The 18,287-nt window shown below is 41.1% G+C and overlaps 1 protein-coding gene and 1 long non-coding RNA gene across 4 annotated transcripts in view; one reads left to right on the forward strand and one right to left on the reverse strand.

Annotated features, from left to right (window-relative positions):
• Positions 1–13,631, forward strand: part of raph1a (Ras association (RalGDS/AF-6) and pleckstrin homology domains 1a) — a 64,681-nt gene extending 51,050 nt beyond the window's left edge. For 2 of the 3 annotated variants that reach the window (XM_038721314.1, XM_038721316.1), the window contains 10 exons: positions 84–158; positions 591–675; positions 3,573–3,694; positions 3,819–3,884; positions 4,496–4,639; positions 4,770–4,880; positions 5,205–5,303; positions 5,479–5,599; positions 5,764–5,894; positions 7,892–13,631. In XM_038721314.1, the coding sequence (XP_038577242.1) occupies positions 84–158; positions 591–675; positions 3,573–3,694; positions 3,819–3,884; positions 4,496–4,639; positions 4,770–4,880; positions 5,205–5,303; positions 5,479–5,599; positions 5,764–5,894; positions 7,892–10,267 (3,330 nt within the window). In that variant the 3' untranslated portion in view covers positions 10,268–13,631. The remainder of the gene's footprint in view (positions 1–83; positions 159–590; positions 676–3,572; positions 3,695–3,818; positions 3,885–4,495; positions 4,640–4,769; positions 4,881–5,204; positions 5,304–5,478; positions 5,600–5,763; positions 5,895–7,891) is intronic. The other variant, XM_038721315.1, reaches the window with a different exon arrangement.
• Positions 3,304–15,907, reverse strand: LOC119904543. Its single transcript, XR_005444720.1, has 6 exons — positions 15,755–15,907; positions 5,759–5,869; positions 5,506–5,629; positions 5,244–5,335; positions 3,786–3,855; positions 3,304–3,703 (listed from the first exon to the last, which is right to left on the reverse strand). It is a non-coding gene; the product is annotated as an uncharacterized LOC119904543 (long non-coding RNA).
• Between the last annotated feature and the right edge of the window lie 2,380 nt (positions 15,908–18,287).

Below are 18,287 nucleotides of genomic sequence, written 5' to 3' on the forward strand. Positions count from 1 at the left end.
TTATCAATCACAATCAAGAATTGGACATAATGGTGTCATAACTTGACAATAACGATGTAAATTCTCATCTTCTCTCTTCATAGTTGGTGATTCGCGTTCATTTGTCAGACGAGAGCTCAAAGACCATGATGGTGGACGAGAGACAGACAGTCAGACAGGTATGACTCGCATTACACTTGTAGTAGGGATGCAGTAGCAGTAATGTAGTAGAAGCAGTTAGTTTGAAAAACAGTAGCTGTTACAGTACAATAAAAACTCACTGTCAGTAGCAGTAGTAATAAGACATAATATTCTTAATAGTAATATAAGTAACATTTGTGAGATCAGTAGTATTCACTATTTGTGTTAACATTTGTCATGGCTATAGCTGTAGCATCAGTAGAAGAACTACCAGCAGTAAAAGTAGTGAAAACGTAGTGGTAGCAGCGGTTATACTTTTTTAATAACAGTTGTATTATTGGTAGTGGTAGCTGCTATAGTAGTAGTAGTTGTTGTGTAATTAGCAGTACTTCTGTCATTCATAATAGTAGTATCAACAGTAGTACTGCTGTAAGTGCTGTGTTATGCTCACAGTGACTCCTGTTCTCCAGGTTTTGGACAGTTTGCTCGAGAAATCTCATTGTGGTTACAGTCCAGACTGGTCACTGGTGGAAAGCATCAACGAGCTGCAGATGGGTAAACAAACAAACAACACACACACACACACACACACACACACACACACACACACACACAGTTTCCTGGCTGCTAGGTCTCAAGTATTTTACGCTCCACAAACTAGTAATGCATAGAGGTCTATATCACTGGCCCAGAGTGAGTAGAGGTTCATGTAAAACAGAGCAAATAAAACAGAACACATTTAATTGATTAATAATTGATGTCTGTTAGATGGTGTTGTTGGATTAGCTAGCTTTAGAAAAGATTGGCATGTAAGTGTAAGGTGAAACCTTGGACTTCCCTTTGTGAAGTGGTTAAAGCTCAAAATGCGTCATTGACTTCAGTGCTGATTGCTTTATGTTCAGACATTTCTAAAGATGAAAGGCCTTCTGAGTGACGCAACCTGATTTAGTTCATTACTAGTAAGTAGTACAACCTATTCCAGATTCCCAGGTACTTGTGTGTTTGAAACATTGTTGACTATATCTGTACTTGTAGTCAGAAAACTTGTGCCCAGAAGTGACAGACAGCACATACATACATCCACAAAAATATGAGCACACACACGCACACACACACACACACACAGTTCGCTTGGGGGCTGGGGGAAGATGTGTTTGCCAGCACACACTGTACTACAAGCTTCAACTCCACTTAACAGTCTTTGACAAACATACACACACACAGCCTTTATGTAGGTCCGGTGCGATGATGCGTGTGATCTAACCTACATCTTCAGGGCTTCTGCTGAACAGCCAGTCGGCATCATTATGAAAGAGAGAGAGAAGGTAAAGTGTAGCTTGTTCAGCCAAAACTAAACCTCTCATTGTTTACACAAATCTACTGCACGTGTTTTTAAAACCTGGGCTTGAAGGCCAGGGTTTGGAAGATTTAATTTGTGTTAATTAAGGGAATAAGAGGTCGTGTAGCTGTGGAAGGGGGGACAAACTGTTTGACAGCACACACACACACACACACACACACACACACACACAGCACCACCAGCGCCCTTTGGCAAGAAACAGACTTCCTGTCAGATCATACCTCTGACCTCTCACAACATACCCTGCAGGAAATAGCAATGGCAAATAATTATGATTATAATGAGAAGAACAACAATCATTTAGTAGTAGTCATAGTACAGTAGTAGTAGTAAATAAAAGAAAAAATGAATCAGTGTAAGTATGAACTGAGGTGTTTTGTTCCTTTATGGTGTCTGAGTTATAAAGCATTTTTATGTCTTCTTACCAGCCTGCAGTAGAAGACAGACTGGCTCAGTATTGTCTATGTTTGTTGTTTTTATGACTTAAACATATTTGTGGTCTTAAACCTACAATGGTAAACTCCATCTCTCAGACTGATTTATGTAATGTGTGATAAATGATGACACACTGTATTTGGCAGTACTGTATTAGTAAAATTATCAGGGAAACTACAAAAAGGTCTCAGATCTTTGCTTCATTACTACTTAGGATACATCATTACTTCACATGTTCTTCATACAAAAAAAAAATAACAGTTGTCTGTTTAGGTAGCCTAGTCATTAACTCAGTTATTTTACTTATTAATGCACAAGATACTTAAGTAATGAAGTTAGACAGCATTCACATTATCGGCAGGACAGAAGCAAAATTTTCTGCTGTTTCACTAATTCATTGAGTAATTGTTTCAGCACTAATCTTGCTCCTGGTATTACACATTCCAAGATCATATCAGATGTTTATAATTACTATCACACTGCCATCTAAGTCATAGTATAATTGTGAAATCGGTGTAAATGTGATGTATTTGGACATAATATTTATAGGGCATAAAATAGGGTAGTACCAGGTTAGTCCTTTGTTAAAATTATATGCCACTTTGGATTGTTGGTAAGCATATGTATAAATGCTGAGGTATATGAAGATGTCCATATTTCAGAATGACAGTGAAACCACATTAAAGTACTTTTGACTTAATATGTCCGGCCCTAAATAAAAAAAACAAGAAAGAGGGGCACTTTTTGTTTGTGAAATCAACACAGTTGTTCACAAATTCAATGTGGGTCACATCTGACTTGGTTTTGTCCATTTCAGTCCTCAGAGGAAAACATCTGCAAGTCAGCTGGGGTATGAGGCACTGAGTTTGAAAGAGAGGGAATGAGGGCAGTAGGTTGCCATGAGCCATGTTGTCTTTTGAGAGCAGGGAACTGTCTAAATTTTCTATTTTTCATATTCTCAAACAAATTAGAATATGTGCTTAAAAATCCCAGAAAGCATTGCAGTGACACATATCAAATCAGCCTTATATTTTACTAAGTTAGAGGGTGAACTTTGCAGACCTGTTCGTCTTCTCTGAATGGTTGACGGCATTCGTGGTTACTTGTGTTTTCAGTGTTCTACACCATACCAAAAAAAGAACCTGTATATCAGAAACAAAAGGTGACAAAGTTCTTACTGATGGACACAATAACAACTTGTTAAATTATACAGGAGACTCGCATAGTAGTACTACTACTACTACTACTACTCAGTGGAAAAAATACTGGCGACACCCACTTCTCTCCTCTGTTTAACATTATTATACAGAGAAACAGATCAGAATAGTGTTTTAAAAGCCAAAACTGACATTTGTGGATGTAAGCTGGTTGAGTTTTGTGCAAAAATCTTCACATTTGACTATTTTTATTCCTTGACACTCTCCAGATGAAAAATAAACGGTTTAGTGACACAGAAACACACATGAATATGACAGCAACCTGTTACCTATATGCTCATTACTTCAGTTTGAGTCCTGCCAGTGACGTTAATACTCATAGTAGGGTAGAATTGGTGTGCAGCACAGAACTAGATGAAACTGCCTTACATTAATTTTACAGCATGTTCCAAGTAAAATTAACTGAATTAATTTAATTAAGTTAAATTCACTCTGTGCAGAGCGGATTTTCGAGGATCACGAGAACCTGGTGGAGAACCTGCTGAACTGGACCAGAGACAGCCAGAACCGCCTGATGTTCACCGAACGCATCGAGAAGTATGCTCTGTTCAAAAACCCACAGGTGAGATGCCTGCACACACAAACACATGGGAGGGTTTACCAAAGTCAAACTTGTATAATTGATACTATACAGATGTTTTTATATTGCTAACCTGTCTCTCCTGCTACTTCTGTCATACCTGCAGAACTATTTACTGGGGCGGAAGGAGACATGTGAGATGGCTGAAAGAAACAAAGAGGCTCTGTTAGAGGTTAGTTTGTTCTTTCCCCTCTTGCACACAGCTGCTTCCTCAAATGCATCTTCACCCAGAAATTCTCTGGAAAGTTTCCATCTCAGTCTTCTGTTTCACAGTTCTGTTATATAACATCTTCTGTCTGATCCTTACACAATTTAACCTTGTATCATATTCACTTGATGTGGCAGCCAAACTGCATCCAAATTTTACTTTTTCCTATGGATGGAAACATCTGTCAGTCAGCAAGCCCTTTGCTCCAGAGCAAGATAACTCACTAGCTGTTCATTAAATTTGCTGTGGCAATATATAGTCTTCAAAGCATTAGTGATAATTCTGGTGACTCCTAAACTTGTGTATAGTGCCACAATCAGTCCAACATATATGCTATCTTGAGAATTAGTCTTGATTGACCAGCGACCAACGTTTTAACCCACCTTGGCCCTGCTCACTGTCAGTGTGAAACCACGGCATGCTGTTTCAGTATTGTTCTGCCACTCTGCATTTTGCTTAATAGCCTTGTAAAAATAGTTGATATTGGTATGAATGTCAGAAAAGCCGTGTTAGACTGAAATCGAAGCATCAATATGTCTCTGTTTTGTCTGTGTGTGTATTTTCGTGTGTCTCAGGAGTGTTTCGGTGGCAGCTCAGTGTCTGTCCCCGAGATGGAGGGAGTGTTGTGGCTGAAGGAGGATGGGAAGAAGTCGTGGAAGAAACGCTACTTTCTGCTGAGGGCTTCTGGCATCTACTATGTTCCGAAGGGAAAGGCCAAGGTGTGTGTAATGAAAAGAAACTTAGTGGGCAATACGGAGAAAACACTCCAGCATGTTCTATAACGGTAATGATTTTCTACTGTTAAACTGAAGAAGATGCTTGAAATTCAATGTGTGCGCGTTTGTGTAGGCATCCAGAGACCTGGTGTGTTTTCTCCAGTTGGATCATGTTAATGTCTACCACGGCCAGGACTACAAGAGCAAGTACAAGGCTCCTACAGACTACTGCATGGTGCTGAAGGTAAACTTCACACACATACACACCGCAGTGATCAGGTTTGGGATAAATTACTGTCTGGTTTGTAGCACAGTGGTCTTGCAATCCCACCTAGTGGTGGGGCGGAGTAATGACACTTATATTTCAAAGAAAAGAGATAAAACAAGAATGATACACAATAATATGTCTTTAATGTATTAATACGGTAGTGCTTTGATTTTAATTTAACAGTACATTAGAAATATTAACTTTGTGTTTGTCATTAATAGTGACAGGAGTTGTAGTAATAATAAGCAAGTAATAACACAACTAGTAAAGTATCTTATAATATTGTGTGTGTGTGTGTAGCACCCTCAGATCCAGAAGAAGTCTCAGTACATCAAGTACCTCTGTTGTGATGATGTCAGAACCCTCCAACAATGGATCAACAGTATCCGCATCGCCAAGGTAAACTTGTCCTGTAGTAAATCTGTCTGATCCTGTAGAAACAGTGTTGTTTATACACTAACATTCTCCAAGCTGCAATATGTTTAGTGTGGTGAACATGCAGTATTAAGTCCTTCCAGAATTAGATTGCTTAAAATGCATATCTGCCAAAATCTATTGTCTGTCTATCTATCAGTACGGGAAGCAGCTGTACATCAATTACCAGGAGGCAATGAGGAGGACGGAGGCAGCCTACGATTGGTCCTCCCTCTCCTCTTCCTCCATCAAGTCTGGATCCAGCTCCTCCAGCCTGCCAGGTCTGTCTGCCTGCTTTGGTTAAGATAATTCTGTGGAAAGTTACAGATTATACAAAACCAGCAAAAGTGAAGTAAATAATCAAAAATAATAATATCCATTTATAGATAAATATCATTATCAGTAGTAAAAGTTTAATATAACTTCTTGCGTGTCCACACCCCAGAGTCCCAGTCCAACCACTCCAGCCAATCAGACAGTGGCGTATCAGAGATGACATCATCAGGCCACACCCGCTCCCAGAGTGTTGTCAGCTCCATTTTCTCTGATGCCTGGAGAAGAGGAACGCAAGGAGAGGTGTGAACACACACAAACACTCTCTGTCCTATCCTTTCCTGTTTTCTTGTAGACCCATATTTCCTCTCTGCTTCCCTGACAGCAGTCAAAGGTGAAGGGACGTATGCCAGTTCCTCTTTGTGCAGGAGGAGGGAGTGGAGGTTAGACAGGAAGTGACGTGACAGGCATGTTAACAGTTTGGCTGCAGCCTTTAAAACACTTAGCTGTTTGTGTTGGTGCTTGGTTTGGACTAGTTTGCATCGGTCTTATCGCACTACTCTAATTAGCAGGTTGCACTTGTGGATGTAGCGTTAGCTTAATGCTGTGGATCTCTATGCCATCTGGAATTGCAGACAATTATATTTATTGCAAATAAACATACTGAACAAAATTATAAACTTAAGACTTTTGTTTTTCCCCCATTCATCATCAGCTGAACTCAAAGATCTAAGACTTTCTCTATGTACACAAAAGGCCTATTTCTCTCAAATATGGTTCCCAAATCTGTCAAAATCTGTGTAAGTGAGCACTTCTCCTTTGCCAAGATAATCCATCCACCTCACAGGTGTGGCATATCAAGATGCTGATCAGACAGCATGGGGATTGCACAGGTGTGCCTTAGGCTGGCCACAATAAAAGGCCACTTGAAAATGTGCAGTAAGTAAATAAAAATTGAGGGTACTTGACAGGTGACACCTGTACAGCCGTTTGGCTGCTAACGATCTGACAGAACTGGGGAGAGGCACAGCTGCCTCTGTGAAAACAAATAACTGTGTTTTGTAGCTTCCAGTACATCATTTTTTTTAACAGCAACCGGTTAAGCAGCTCAATGCTTGTTATTTCCACTTTGCAGCGGATCACTGACACAACCACAGGATTGGATACCTTCCACTAGTACGCAACTACCATCTAAGAAGTAGGAAAGAAACCAAAACTATGCAAATGTCAGGATTTTCTTTTTTTGTGGCAGCAAAAGGAACAGGAAGTATGGTAAACCTCTAACAGGATTAAACATAATGGATTGATTATTTGAAAACAAAAAAAAAAAAAACCTCATCATTTAAATTTCAAAACAACGTGTTAACGTTACTCGTTACAACAAAAAAATAATCTGAGTACTCGTGTTACTAGCTTCAGCTGATGATCTGTACATTTGCCTGGATATTTACAACTTCCAATTACGTACATTGTCAGGATGACCTAAGACTTGCTCAGCAGTAACCAACACAAACAAAAATCAAGTCAGTTTGTTTTACATAATGGATAAATGTAGGTCAAGTTTCATTTCATGTTTTGACAAGTTTGAGTTGAACTTGACATATTTAAATACATGGTCGACTGTCTCCCTGTTTTTAAATGGCTGCTTGTTTTAACCTTGTGGTGTGATGGAATGTCTTAACCAACAAATGATAACAATAATTGTCAATGTTTAGCCATCTACTAGTTGGACACATTTGCTAACAGTTTACAACCAGATTGACCCAGTTTGGAACCAGATTATAACCCGTTACATGTTGTTTGACACCTTGTTTGCAACCTCTTTTAAAACTGCTTAGTTTAAAACCAGTTAAGTACGGTTTTTAAGATTTAAACAAAGAGATGTAGGTATAGATCGACTGACCTTTGACGATCCGTAGAAACTCTTTCAGCTTCCATTGTGGCTGGCAATGAAAACTTAACAGAGCAAAAATAAATGTAAAGTCCATCCTTGAGGTGAATTATTGTAGGTCAGCAGAGTTTTTTCAGTGGATTAATAGATGCACCGTGTTTGGAGTTATAATAGCTGTTTGTTCTCAGGCGGCAGTGGTTTTTTGCATTCCCTGCATCTTGTCTTGGATAGTTTGGTTTCAGAAACATGACAATGGTACATATGGTCATATTTAATTGTGTTCTAATAATCTTTCTCCTGCTTCTCTCCCTACTTCTATGCTCCACCTTCATCTCACGGTTCCTTCCCCTTCTATTCTTTGTTTCCCTCTCTCTTCTCCCCCCCCGTCCATTTCCTGTCCCCTCTCCAGATGATGAGGATCGACCCTATCAGTAGGCCTATCCCTGTCCAGATACCTTCTCTCTCCCCGCAGCCCCTCCCTCTCTCTCAGACCCCACCCTCCCGGAGCAGCTACACAGATGGCCTCGTCCAATCTGAGGATTCGTCCCCGTCACCGCCCTCGCCTCCTCCACCGCCACCTCCCGCCATCGCAAGTGTGGCCCATCAGCCAGCACCTACCTCCTCATACATTAAGTACAGCACACTGGCTCGCCTGCAGAGCCAAAACCAATCTGGGACACAGCTGGCAGGAGCCACCTCTCCTGGCCTCCTCACCCAGTCTACCAAATCCAACTACAATACCCTCCCAGCTACTTACAGCACCTCCCCTCCACTACCACCGTCTCCTCCCCCTCCTCCTCCACAGACGGTGCCGGCTCCTGGCTCAGCCATGGCCGCACTGAAATTTGGTCCACCAAGCCCCTCTGCTCTCCCACCACCACCCCCACTGGAGGACGACTTGCAGGAGCCCTTCTACCTCCCGCCTCCTCCACCGGAGAGCCTGGAGACCAATGGTTTGCCTCCCCCTCCCCCGCCAGAGCATAGCACCAACTCCTGCCCTCAACTTTCCAACAGCGGTCTTCAGCAGTTCCTGGCACAGAAGTTTCCCAACATGGTGTACGACTTCAACACAACAGTGGCTGAGGATAATTCTCCTCCCTTTCCTCCACCTGAACTTTCTCCTCCTACCTCCCTACAAGTTCTGCGGCCCCTGTCTCCCAATGCACCCCCACCTGCACCTCCCAAAACTTTCACTGGTGGTTTTCCCCCTCAAACTGCTCCCAAACCCTCTGGTCCCTCTTCCCTTCCAATCGCCCTCTCACCTGTGTCACCAACACAGCCCCTCAGCAGCCACGGACCAGTTAAAAAGCAGCAAAGTTTCTCAACAGGACATTCTCCAAATCAACCACCTCCCACCCTGCCAAAGCAGCACAGCCTCTCCTCCAAAAACCTTGCCCTCTCTCCCTCTTCTTCCTCTTCTTCCGTCTCCATCGCGGCTGCTACCTCCTCTTTGGTCAAACAGATTGTCAATCAGTTCCCTGGAAACTCTCCTCCTTCCACTCTACCTGCCTCCAACTCAATGGAAGGATCTAAATTCACTGCTCCTCAGTCTCCTCCAGCGGTCAAGGCCAAACCGAAGTGGCAGCCAGGAGGCGTTGTGGCTCCACAGTCACCAGAGTTCCCCCCACCTCCTCCTGACAGCTCCATAGGAGATTTAAATCTTCCTTCCTCTTCATCCTCCTCCAAGACAGGTTCCCCCATAAAGAAGTCACCTTCCTCCTCATCCACAGGATCCACGAAGCGGGGGCCTCCACCAGCCCCACAGAGAGCCTCCTCCATCAGGTGCAGCTCATCAGGTGAGAGCCAGGACGAGAGGCCAAAGAAGGTAGAAAGCCTGGTCAACAAGTTTGGCCAAGCTCCTCAAACAGGCACCTCTTCCAGCTCCTCGTCAGTTACTGGGTCTCCTTCGAAAGATTCCTCTGCGCTCCCTACTCCGCTCCCTAAGCCGGGGAAGCTGAACTTGGCGAACCTCCCGCTGGCGCTCCAGGGGCTGCAAACGGGCCAGCACCATCAGCCGTCTGAGTTCCCATCCCCTCCTCCCCCACCCCCCCCTTCTCAGCCTCCTCACCTCGACTCATCACCTGACTACTTCCCGCCTCCTCCCAGTGACTTTGAGCTTTTCCCTCCCCCCCCCCACCCATCAGAGTTCCATCACCCCCCAAAGGTCGCCGTGGTGAACCCGCAGCCTCAGATGCAGCCACCTCAACAGTTGGCAACATCCTCCTTGTCATCGTCATCATGGAAACAAGGCTCACTGAAAAAGGGGGCAGTCCTGCCTCCAACACTGAACCGGCGGACCAGCAATACCACCCAGTATGACAACACATCTTCAATGCCCCTCTCACCGCCTCCCCTGTCTCAGACCCCACCTCCCTCCCTGTCCTCTTATTCTTCCTCTTCTCCCATCCCTCCAACCTCCCCGAAATCACCAGGGCCGAGCACCCTGGCACTTAAGCCTCTCTTCCTGGAAGACCTCAACCGCACCCTTAAGAGGAAGTCAGTGTCTCGCCATGGCTCACTCACATCTTCCCACCTCATCTCCTCCTCTAAGATGGAGCCTATGGGCACCATGGACGACATGGCACTGCTCCCGCCTCCTCCCCCTGAGCTCCTGCAGCAGCAACAGCAGGGTGTCAGAGGACACTCCCACACTTTATCTCGCCACCACACACACTCCCACTCCACCAAACATGCCAACATCTCAGGCTATGCAACGCTGCGGCGAGGCCCACCTCCCGCTCCTCCGAAACGGGACCAAAGCACCAAACTGACCAGTGACTGGTAGGAAACAATGACACTGGGGTTGAGCCTAAAAACTGAACTGACCATTTAGGTCTCATAGTTCCTGCAGAGAAGAAATAATCAGTGTCTGTCTTGACTTGTCTGTCTCTCCTCATCCTAAACCATCCACCCCTGGATTCCGAGCAAGTAGCAAATTGTCTTTCCTACTCTTAATCTCAGATTATGATTGTTCCTATAATCCTCATTATTACTATCATCATCATTATTACTATCATTACCAATACATGTTAATCCAATGACATGAGTAAAAATATATATATGTATATATATATATATATATATATATCTCTGTATACAAGCAAGCCAGAAAAATCACCAATCAAGCTTTTTTCACAATGTCTGTGCAGCTTTGCATTGAAATATACAAAAGACGAGACTTGAACGACAACAGCAACAGAGACAATTTGCTGCAAAATAACTGGTACTGCATGGAGCCGTGGCAATGGAAGTAACGTTACCGATGAAGGGAAGGAGGGATTAACGGAAGGAACAAGAGATGCAAAAGTGTTGTGTATAAAAATTTATGTTATGAACTAGGGGGTGGGAGCAATGCCATTTATTTCAAACTTTTGTGTGTGTTTTTATATAAGATTATTTAATACTGGAAAGATATTATAATTATTTTAAGAAGTGTCAAAAGAGAATGAGTTTGACTGGACGTGGGTCTGTATTCTCAAAATATGTCAAAATGTTGATCTGGGTTATCAAACTAGCATACAGCTAGTTTTACTGAGTTTATATTTGGATCGTTTCATCAAATCATATATTTACATTTAGATGGCTGATTGGTTGGTGAACAAGACGGGATAAGACTTAATACTTAAATGCACAGTAATTAAACAAACAGTTGCTGTCAGAATCAGCCAATAAGGCTGTGCTCAGATTACAGATGTTTTGAAATCCTAACCAGTTTTAAAAATCAAATTGCATCACAGATTATAATTATCACACCAGAGGGAACTACACATCAGTTACCACTTCCTCCCTTCACTCTGTAAAATTAGATGTCTTGGGGGCCATCAGGATAGATCCGACAAGTCTAGACATGCCTTTAATTCAACTCAGCTGACCAAATAACACGTTTGTTAATATCAATCACTTTTGCATTATTAGGACTGTCCCACAGAGACTCAACCAGAACCTCCTTTAATCTGAGCTCAGCTTTAGCATGTCACTCAATCAGCAACAAAAAGAGAATACTTTGGACACACTGTGGTGACAGACTTGATACCACTTTATTTAAACAGACTCTATTCTGTTAATTCATTAGTAAGTCAGTTAAATAGGTAATTGTTTGATATCTAGTAGACCAAGCTGCTAGTCAGCTACAATGAACTGAAGGTGATCATCAATTTGCTAGTTAATAAATCAGCCACTTCTTTTTCATCTTAACACTGGCCAATCATTTTGCTAATTAAAGGTGTATGTCCACTTAGCATGTTAAATGATCAGAGAAGCCCAAGGGATGCCCTGGGAACAAGTGCCTGAAAAACACAATGCTCAAACTGCTCACAGGTGCGCGGTGACATCATACCCCGCAGGAACCTTTGACTGTAACTGTGATGTCAACCATTAGCTTTCTGACATTTTGAAGCCAGGAGTTTACCATTCACACACTGCCGTCTTTGTCAGAAAATCCAAATTTGGGCAAATACAAGGAAGCCTGGGAGGACAACAAGCAGCAACTAGCTAAGGGCGAGAGTGATAGGCTTAGACAACTGTCAGGCGAGAGAACCTACTGGTCTTCAGACCTTAGTGTCTCATTAATGGATCATCATGACAGCTGGTTTTGGAGCAGGTTGAGGTACAATTGTTAACCAACACTTACACTTCATTGGTAATATAAAAGAAAAAAATTTAATAAAAGATGCAGTGGCGGACATTAGTGCCCATGCCCAGAGGCCTCAGGTATTACAGGAGTCTCTTTTATGGTTGCGACACCATTGAGCTCCAATATCCAGTTTTAATTCTTTATTTCTTACTTGGGGTAACTTCTGTGTTTTGGCTCAGTTTCTGGTGTTGTAAAGAACAACATTGTTTGTTATTGCAAGTTCAAACTTCAGTTTCCTCTTCTATGATAGGTATTTTAATGAATGAGTGACAAAGACCAAGCCTCTTCTAATGTTTTTGCCAAATTTCAACCAGATTTTAAGATATTTGTTTAACTCATTAGTTGATTACGGGAAATTAATCTGCACCATGTTTTGTAATTATTTAAATAACTTTTTTAAGCAAAAATCTCAAGATTCACTGGTTGGAGCATCTCAACTTACTGGTTTTCTTAATCAAGTGAACTCTAGTGAACTGAAAACCTTTGGGTTTTAGACTCTTTAGACAAAATGATCATTTTAAATACATCAACTTGGGCTCTGGGAAATTGTGATGGAGATGTTTCACTACTGCTTGGGGATTCCCACACAAAAAATGAAGAGCTATATAAATAAATAACAGAACCTGGCGTTAGGAGGCAGTGACAAGCACTGTACAAGCAAGTGGCACTTCAAGTATGCCTAATGGATACACCCTGAGTCACTTTGGGAATTAGCTATCTAGTTAGCTAGTAAGTTGGTACATAAGTATTCTGGTTTTTAGCAACACATTTGAAAAAGTGTCTGTGTTAGTCAGTTAGGTAGTTATAATCTCTTATCTTTCAGTTGGGCGGGTACGTCAGATTAGATTAGCCAGCTGGATAAAACCAGTCAGTTAAGTAGTTAGCTAGTCTGCAGCTCCATCCAAGCGCCCTTCCACACTCTTATAGTTACAGAAACATAATTTTAAAGAAGTGAAAAACTGTGTCCAGATCAGCTGATAAAGACTTTCTACATACATTTTCTGGTCATAGTTACATACTTATTATGTGCATCTGAACCTAGGTCTGTTTCTACCATCCTGTTTTTATCATCCTTGCAGTCACTAGATTAAAAATGATCTGCATGACATGTCACCACCAGTGCAACAGTACAGATGCCAAAAATGTGATATTTCTGCCCCAGTTTTGATTTTTAATGTGCAGTCGTTTCTGTTGTTGAAGTACTCAGATTTAATTTGAATGTATAATTACAGTTACAAAATTATTTCAATTAATTATAACATCAAATGTGTCTGTTTTGTGATATTGTTGGAGGGGAGAAGTCAACTGAAAAGTACTTCCTGTGTCCACTGCCCTGCAGGAAAATAATCACTAGGCCTACATCATGGTGTTTTTCAGTGACACTCAAGAACAACATACAGTTTAAAACTGATCAATGTCTTGAAATGGCTTGCTCAAGGACACCCAGCAGAGCACATGGCTGTTATTGGTGTCAAATCTGCTGTTGCATTTAAAATAAATGAGAAAATTTGTTAAACCGATGTGCCGGTCTAATTTGACTGTTACCATGCATTGGAAATTTGGGGATGGAAAAGTGCGGAGGATGGTTTTTCAGGTATTGAGAAGCTGTGGGTTGGGTAGAGATACGGCATCATGTGTATGTTTCATTGTGAAACTTTTTGTGATGTCTGATTTATACAGTAGTGCTGTCAAGCCTGCCCAGCTCCTGACATCAAATTAAACAAAGTAAAGTCACACTAGTCAACATGCTCCACTCTTGGATAATATCAAAGTATTAGTGCCTTAAAATTAAATTTCAAGTAGTTTAAGTTGTGGGAAAACTTGTTCACAACAAAGATGGATGAAGCCTTGTTTTTAAAAAACAGTAAACAGCTGTTTTTTTAAATTAAAAGTTATATTCGAAGGGCTCCAACATTTTTAAAACTGTAAATGAAAATTTGTTAACTCTCAGAAATTCTATCGTTACAAAGTCATGAATGTAATATCAGTGGTTGTTCAAATGGATTCTGTCAACACAATCTCACTTGAAGGCACTATATGAAGTCCACGTTATGAAGACTAAATAGTCAAACACATTGTGTCGTTCTCAGTAAACACTTGTGCGAGGCACCAAGAAAACAAAGATCATCTCTTGTTTTCTTGCTCTCATGCATTGCTTTGCCCATACTGGGAACTTGGAACACCGGGGGAGCGTTAGTGTTTACCATAGACTGCTCTGATTTTATTCATCGCTTATGTTGAATAAAATGTTCAAGCCAAGATAATGTTATGTAGCTACAAATGGTAACAAAAATGCAAAATGCATGTATTTGATTATTTACACCTGTTCTTTTCCTTCTGTGACATGGCGAAATGTCTCCTGTGACCCACAGTGTTAAAAATCTATGCTGACTGGATGGTGGCAATGACAATACCTAACTGCAAAATTTTGATAACTAAAATGAATGTCGCTGGAGCACAACTTAAAGGTGTAATGGCACCAGATTTGGTTTGGTATGACATTTACACTGTCCCAAGAGCTGCTATTAACAACAGGTTCTTTTTAGGTTTTCTACAGTACCAAAACACATCGCCAAGTCTTGCCCTTCCTGATCTAACAGAGAGACAGGCAGTTAGCCAACCAAGTGGACCAGAAAGTCAGAGTTCACAAATATGTGGGAAAATTAAGTACAGTAAGCTGCAGTTGTTGTAAGCAACATGTCCAGACCAAAGAACAGCTACAAACAGATGTGTCAAGCCACAGCAACAGAATGCAGAGTACTGGACAGATAACCCAATAAGTCAAATGTCAAAATGATAGTCAAATTTATCAAGCAGATATATGAAACAGTACCTGGTTCCATCTTCCCAAAAAGGATTCGCTGCTTTTAGGGAAATAATGAAAAACTCAATTTCCCAGAGCCGAGGTGCCATCTTCAAATTTGTTTTGTTTGACCAACAGTCCAAAACTCAAACATAATCAGTTTACTGTCATGAAAGACCAAAAAGAAAGAAACCAGAAAATATTCACACAGAAGCTGGAATGAGTGAATGTATTATTATACAAAATTGCTGCAGATTCACTGTCAAAATCCTAATTAATCTACAAATCAATTCAGCTCTAATCTTTACTGTGATGGGAATGTTATGTACATCAACAGTTACTGGTCATTTAGGAAGCATGTCTATCAAAAGCTATGCCAATCCATCAAACAGTGGTGGAATGTAACTAAATCCAACATTTAAATAATTTGAACTACAGCAAGCTAGTTTTTATAGCCTTTACAGTACTGTATTAGTATATTTAAATTACACACAACAGCGAAGCTGCTTCATTCCTTTATATTCATATAATAAATATTCAAACGCCAATTAGATGGTAATCCTCATGAGAAATATAGAAAAAGAAAACAGCGGTTATTTTAACAATGAGCTTATCAATTTGACCCGGACAGACATGATCGCTATTTAGGTGTCCACTCACTTTTACTTGTAACTAAGTACTCTTACTTTTTTAAAATATGAGTACATATTCCACCAGCAGAGTCCTGAAATGCTACCTTGACAAAATCTTTAACCCAATCTCTACCGAAAACATAGCCCACAACAATGAGAATGACCAACCAGCAACGAGAGTTCTCTAAATCAAAACCGACTCACCAGCGTGACTTGATTTGAGGAACACATGGCAGAAAACCCCAAAACTTCACCGTCCGGGGCCGAAGTCCACAACCAGCTACCAGGTAGGCCAACCCAAATAACAAAATCGCGAAAACCGTGGCATTTTTGAAAGTTACACCTAAAGTATTTTACTTTTCAGTAACCCATCAGCTCACCTGCTGCTGGCAGCCGCACACCTGTGGCTGAGGGCAGAGCATCGCTGCGCGCAGACACCGTCATGTGTTTGTGGAAGATCACCACCTACTGTCAACTCGCCCTGGAAGTTAACTCTCCTTTGAATTTGACTACCATCAGGGTTGTGAGGATTACTTTAAAAATGTAATCTGCTACAATTACTAATTACTTGTTAAAAAAATGTAGGCCTAATCAGTGACCTAATAAAAGCAGTGTATAACCTGATTACTTTTAGTTACTTTTGGATGACAAGAGCGTAATGATCCATGTCTGCTCTGTTTATTTTTAGAGAAACATCCAATGCTAAAAAAATCTTACATTACCATGAAATCAAAATCCATTTTTATATGATATGCTTTGCACTTTGTCACCACTATGGCAGCATCTGGCCCCTCCATGTGTCATATAGTATTCTTGATGATATTTAAGAGTCTGTCATTGGTAAAAACATTTTAAAATGACTCATTCTGCACTTCTTGTATTAATTTAGCGTCCAATGAAAAGATTTTTCAATATGATGCTGCTGAAGCACAGTGTTTCTGGGGCCGGGCCCCACTGATTGCTACACAAAAACAACTTTTTTTCACAGATTTTGCTCAAACTGGATCATTTGATGGAGAAATATATTGGAAATATATTCAAATTTTCTCTCTTGTCCCTCGGCTGCTCTGCCTCAACTCTGTGATTCACAGAGTTTCCTGATGCACAGAAAGCTTTTGTTGCTGACGTTAGTTAACAGCTAACTATAGCTGCCATTAGTAGCTGGTCAGATTAGCTTTACTGGGAACTTGGAACACCGGGGGAGCGTTAGTGTTTACCATAGACTGCATAAGCTTGTTTGATGTAATACCTACAAAGTTTTTAATGAAAGTAATGGATTCTGTTGGGCCCCATTTGATCTCTGTTTTTAACAGCTCCCTATCTACTGGTTGTGTCCCTGATTATTTTAAAATGGCTTTTGTGAACCCACATTTAAAGAAACCTGGTTTAGATCCCTCCCTCCCACAAAATTTAGACCAATTTCAAAACTGCCTTTTATTGCAAAGATTCTAGCCCTGCCCTGCTTAAAGTCACCAATGAACTTTTAATGTCTGCTGATGAAGGCATGTGCTCAGTCCTAGTACTCCTGGACCTTAGCGCTGCGTTTGACACATAGACTGTATATAAAAAGGTTTGACACCATTGATCAGATCCTGTCAGATCCACAGACCCTGGAATGCTGAGTTCACTTAACAACTGCCTTTGTGAAGTTAAAAAATGGATGTCAAATAATTTCCTCCAGCTTAAATCAGAAAAAACAGAAATCCTGGTCATCGGGTCTCAGCAGATGGCAAAACAAATACTACCATCTGCTGGTTCCCTAGTAAATCACATGAAGCCTGTGGCAAAGAACCTTGGTGATAGTAAATACATTTTCGAGCAGCACACCAAAAAGCTTGTTCAATCATGTTTTTATCAACTCAAATTTGATCTATGTTAACTTTTAAGGACACCGAGACCATTTTACACGCCTTCATCTCATCACGCCTGGATTATTGCAACAGCCTTTTCACCTGTTTAACCCAAAAATCTATTGATCGACTCCAGACTGTCTAGAACTCAGCTGCCAGGCTTTTAACCAGAACAAAGAAATATGACCACATTACTCCTATTTTAGCTTCATTACACTGGCTCCCAGTATGATTTAGAATTGACTTTAAAATTCTATTGATCACTTTTAAAGCTCTTCATGGCCTCTCGCCTCATTATATTTCTGACCTTTTAGTCTCATACACACCAGCACGCACCTTGAGATCCTCGGGCAGAGGTCTGTTGTCTGTTCCAGAGTCTCGACTGAAAACTAAAGGGGACAGAGCGTTTGCTGTCAGGGCCCCGAGGCTCTGGAACAGCCTGCCCGAGGAAATCAGGTCGGCTGAGTCAGTGAACTCTTTTAAGTCCCTTCTTAAAACATACTTTTATACGAGAGCCTTTCCCGATCTTATTTGACTTTATTTTATCCCTTTTATTTTATTCTATTTTCCTTATTTTATATTTATCTTAAACGTGTATTTTAGTCTTTTCAATGTTTTCTTGCTTTTATCTTGTATTGTTTTTGTATTATTGTCTTTTGGGTATTATTGTCTTTACACTTGTTAAAGCACTTTGTAACTAGTTTTTGAAAAGTTATTTTTATAATAATAAAGGTGTTTACACCTATACTCAAACACTGACTGGAGAACATTACATGTTTTCAATGTTTTGAAGGACACGAGGAGAACCTGCAAATTCCACACAGAAAGGCCAGGAGGACCGGGGTTTGAACCCGTGACCTTCTTGCTGTGTGAGGCCACAGTGCTAT

This window comes from Micropterus salmoides, unplaced genomic scaffold (genome assembly GCF_014851395.1).
Source record: "Micropterus salmoides isolate LMB-PRFRI ecotype aquatic unplaced genomic scaffold, ASM1485139v1 Ms_hic_scaffold_15, whole genome shotgun sequence".
NCBI classification, from domain to species: domain Eukaryota; kingdom Metazoa; phylum Chordata; class Actinopteri; order Centrarchiformes; family Centrarchidae; genus Micropterus; species Micropterus salmoides.